We start from the raw sequence: 5,000 nt of genomic DNA on the forward strand, positions 1-5,000 counted from the left end.
CACACACACACACACACACACACACACACACACACACACACACACACACACACACACACACACACACACACACACACACAGGTACCAAAGCACTCAGCTTTTCTATTCTTCTTCTTTTTTTTCTCCCCTCCTCTCACTCTTCCTTTCACATTCTCCTCACTATCTCTCCTCTGCCTCTTTTATCTCTGCGTGTCGGAGCATTAATCAGCCTGTGATCTGTCTGATAGGAGGAGAGGGGCCTGTTATTGCGTGGGATGACAGAGGAACAGGGCGGTTTCAAAGAAATCAGAGGGGGCCCTAGGCAAAAAAGGGACTTGGGACCCTTTTCTTCTCTTCAAACTATTGAGCCCCCCCCCTCGAGACATATTAAATTCGATTTAAGTATCATTAAACTATTCGGTCACTGAATTCACGGAGGCGTTACCACAGTCACAAAGTTGACACTGCTGTCATATGAATACAAGTAGAGGGGTGGAGGAGGGGTGGTGTTTCAGCGGGGGGCCCAAAGCTATTGACTAGTTTGCTTGCCCTGTTGTGACAGGCCTGCAGGGCTAGAGGGGAGAGGATGGAGAGAAAGAGAGAGAGAGAGAGAGAGAGAGAGAGAGAGAGAGAGAGAGAGAGAGAGAGAGAGAGAGAGAGAGAGAGAGAGGAAGTCTCCTCCACTCTGACTTACTGCAGCTCTCACTCTGCAGACCACAGCTGCGTAACACCAGCAGCAGCCCCATCCTGCAATGCCACAACAAGCAGCACAGCCAAGTGCATGCAGTGCAGCCAAGCACAGATACCCTATATTGGAGCCAGAGTCAGGCACTGCAGACAAGCAGAGACTTTATACAGATGCAGTGTAAAAAACAAAAACAAAAAAACCTTGCAGTGTTGATTTAACACTTTAAGAGTCGATTTGACACTCCCATTGATTGTATTTGGTCCCAGAGTACTCTAAGTGTTGAATTAACAGCTTTTTTAATATCCAGCTCTGTTTACTGTAGAGCTATCTTTAGGACAGAGACTGTCTTGTCAGGTCTCTCTAATCTATTCCATGCAAGGGGATAAATACTGTTGAATGTGTATCATTACAATAGACTACAATAGGTAATTATTACCTCTGCTAAGGAGGTTAGGCTTTGGGTTGAGTTTGAGTTTGTATTTGTTAGTAAAAATTGAATCAACGATTCATGAGTGTGTGATTCTCATACTGGCTGTTGTCACTCTCTTGGGGTGATGCAAATTGGAAAATGAACATGTCAAATCCTATTCATGCAAAGTGGACTAACCTGTCTCCTCCGAGTTCGCTTTTCATTGTGTAATAATGTCACTCTCCTCCCTCTGACTGAATATCTATAGGTCTATTAGCTGAGTATGGTAGCCTCCATGATAAGAAATCAAGGCTCCTTCTCAGACACAAAGCTCTTAACGAACAATCATTATTACTAAGTGGGATTCATTACTACTAATTGGGCTTAATCAAGGCTGATGGCTTAAAACATTTCTGTGAGGCCGTCTCGCTGCAGCTTTGATCCAAGCCTGAGCTGGCTGAATTGTCTGCTGAGTGTCTGTTGTAGTCAATGACTTTACTGCACCCCCTAACTCCATACAGTATCTCGCATGTACTCTATCCCTGTGTGACTGTGCTCCATACTTGTGTTATTATCAACATTTCCACGTACCCCCTGTAGTGTGCTTGTCTACCCCAGTGTTTCTCAACAGGGGTGCCGGGGCACCCTGGGGTGCCGCAGGCCCCCCTCAGGGGTGCCGTGAAAACGTGGCTGATAAATAAATTATGCAATATAATACATATTTGTCTAAATTGATAAGTTAATGTTAGTCAGGGGAATCTTTCATTTCCCATTCACGCACAATAAAGTAAATATAGGTCACCCCAGTCAGCTGCAACTTCGAACGTAGGTTGTGTGACGTCTCCCAATGTTTTACTTTTCTGAGCTTGTGTGGTATCGGATGCGATGCCATGTTACGGCTTGATGGTTTGGGGTGCCTTAACATTTTTCATGAATTGAAAGGGTGCCTCGCCTAAAAAAAGGTTGAGAAACACTGGTCTACCCCATAGAGCAGAGGTTGGTAATCTAAGGCCCGGGGGCCACACATGGCCTGCAAAGTCATTTAATCTGCCCTACAGAGATTTTACAAGAAAGACTCTTTAAGACTCTTAACTTACAAAGAAAGTTAATTTGCAAGAAAGGCCTTTATCTTAACTTAGCAAATCAGAGTAGCCAAGTACATAGGCAATGTGCATACTGACAAAGGTGAGTTGCCTGCGACACCTGGCCCTTTGGTCAATATTCATGTATGTGGTTCTTTGACTAAAACAATTGCCCATCCCTGCCTTAGAGGTAGGCTACTACATGCAGTCCCTGGTTGGGCATCACTGGTACAGTTTGTTAGGGTGTGGGTGGTCTTTGTTTCTGTTGCGGCTGGGCTCTGCAGCCACATTGCTGAGGTGGGCTCTTGGTAGGGAGTGGACTGGAATACATATGTATTATATACTGTATATATTTTTTAAAATATTCTTTAGGGGAATTTTTGCTTTTATTTCGATAGGACAGTATGATAGGTGACAGGACTTAAGTGGGGGAGAGAGAGATCGGGGGAGGATCAGCAAATGACCCGGGCCGGAATCGAACCCGGGTGTCCGGCGCAGTAACCCAGTGCCCTACCGTTAGGCCACGACAGAGCCTGGAGTACATAATGTTATCAGGGAAGTCAGTAGTGTTATATCCGTGAGGACTGTTCGCTTCCGTGGGCGTCTGTGCATGTCACAATATAAGTGCTTGGGCTGCGTGTGCCATTTATTTCAACTTAATAAAACAATGGTAAGCTAAATAAATAAACATATGCATTCTACTGATGCTACAAATGTTTGTATAGAATAGGTAAAACATTTTTCTCGCAGGTTATTAAGAACTGTAGACACCTAGGGCTTAAATAAACAGAAAGTCTAGCACAGCAGAAACACCAGCAGGGAGTGAGAGAGAAAGAGAAAGACTGAGAGAGAGAGAAAGACACAGAGAGAAAAAAACAGAGAGAGAGAGAGAGAGAGAGAGAGAGAGAGAGAGAGAGAGAGAGAGAGAGAGAGAGAGAGAGAGAGTGCACGCGCTTGTGTGTGTATGTATATCCAAGAGTATGTGTGTGTGTGTACAAGCATAAAAAACATTTGCGGAGTGCGAGGGGTCAGCAGTATGCGAGTGTCTGCCGGAGCGAGTCAGATTAAATGGGGGGGAGAGCGTTTGAAAGGAGACGTGTTCATCCACAGATGAGTGGACGCAACCGAAATGACTGCCGTTTCCTATTTAAAGTGACGGCCGAGCGCACACAATAATAACTCACACTCACAGTACCCCACTCCATCTGGCTGAAAGGTGTGCGGTGGAGGAGGCCTTCTTCTGCCTTTATCAGCAGTTTATAAGGCCTCTTGTGTCTGGTACAGCACTCAGCGAGACCTGCACTTTACACGGCACCTCGAGCAGCAGCCAGACACACAATAGCCTATTATTTGCCAGACAGAGGAGCCGGAGGAGAGCAGGGAGGTGGAGGCCTTGAACTGAGGACAGTATAATACCGAAAGATCCATGTATGTGTGGTTGTCACTGACTTTTACTGTCATGTCACGTCACGTCACGTCACGTCACGTCACGTCACGTCACGTCACGTCACGTTAGGTCAGGTCACGTCAGGTCACGTCACGTCACGTCACGTCACGTCACGTCACGTCACGTCACGTCACGTCACGTCACGTCACGTCACGTCACGTCACGTCACGTCACGTCACGTCACGTCACGTCACGTTACGTTACGTTATGTTATGTGTGCACAACTTACTTTTGTGTGCCTATGCACATAGAAAGAGAGGAGGAGAGGAGGGAGACAGATACAGAGAAAGAGAGAGAGAGAGAGAGTCTATGTGTGTGAGAGAGAAAGAGAGAGACAGCTCATCCAGGTGGTCATTAATGGCGAGCACCCCCCATTGGCCGCTCAATGTGTGTGTGTGTGTGTGTGTGTGTGTGTGTGTGTGTGTGTGTGTGTGTGTACTTACAACTGACTTCCAGGAACATGCTCTTTAAGTCCTGTCCAATGACGTTGCTGGCAGTGCAAACGTACTGGCCGGCGTCGGTGAACTGCACATACTTCAGCGTCAGGGAGGAGACGCGAGCATCACTCCGCACTACCACATTACCATCCAGACTCTACAGAGGAGAGAGAGAGAGAGAGAGAGAGAGAGAGAGAGAGAGAGAGAGGGAGAGAGAGGGAGAGAGAGAGAGAGAGAGAGAGAGAGAGAGAGAGAGAGAGAGAGAAGTAAGCTGACTGTCATGGAAATAAGCACGTCTTTCAGAATCCTCCTCTTCTCTTGACTCCTTCGATGACGCACCTGAGCACCTGAGCACCTGAGTACAACACAGCGACACATTAAAAAAAAAATCAGACACATCGCCTACACACCTCTTTTTGTACCTATTTATCTATTTTACTATTACTTCTCTTTGCCTTTTTTCCCTTTTAATCATTTTCCTATTTTAGGTGTGATGCATACATTCATTGATGTTATGTTATGTTGTGTTATTACTCTTGCTGCTCTAACGTCTTTTAAAAGTGACCTTGATTATCTTGAAAGGCGCTTAAAATAAAAATTATTATTGTTATTACACAAACAGCAACTCCGCAACCCCTCCCTTTAGAAGGTGCCGATTTCAGGAGTGTAATTCAACAGCCAGGATCCAAATAATAGCCACTCGTTCTGGATGGATGTCCGGTGAACTGGAATGCACAGCAAATGCAGTATGACCAATAAAATGCTTTTAGTCGAGTCTACTCCCTTAGTGTTGAAATAATGCAGCAGTATTGACTGCAATGCCAGCAGAGTTAATGACTGCGATACGAGTTAGTGAATAATTCTCATTTTCCACACAAGGTGTAATTTAACCATGGCACTAAACCCATTACATGTGGCAGGAGGAGGCAGCCTTGTGAATGTGCAATGTGGTGAAAAA

General features: G+C 45.6%; 1 protein-coding gene across 1 annotated transcript in view; it reads right to left on the minus strand.

Moving 5' to 3' along the window:
- Positions 1–5,000, minus strand: part of LOC134452631 (neural cell adhesion molecule 1-like) — a 325,966-nt gene that overhangs the window by 62,166 nt on the left and 258,800 nt on the right. Inside the window, exon 9 of the mRNA XM_063203118.1 lies at positions 4,049–4,199. Within this exon, the coding sequence (XP_063059188.1) occupies positions 4,049–4,199 (151 nt within the window). The remainder of the gene's footprint in view (positions 1–4,048; positions 4,200–5,000) is intronic.

The sequence above is a fragment of the Engraulis encrasicolus genome, chromosome 7, assembly GCF_034702125.1.
Source record: "Engraulis encrasicolus isolate BLACKSEA-1 chromosome 7, IST_EnEncr_1.0, whole genome shotgun sequence".
Taxonomy (NCBI): Eukaryota; Metazoa; Chordata; class Actinopteri; order Clupeiformes; family Engraulidae; genus Engraulis; species Engraulis encrasicolus.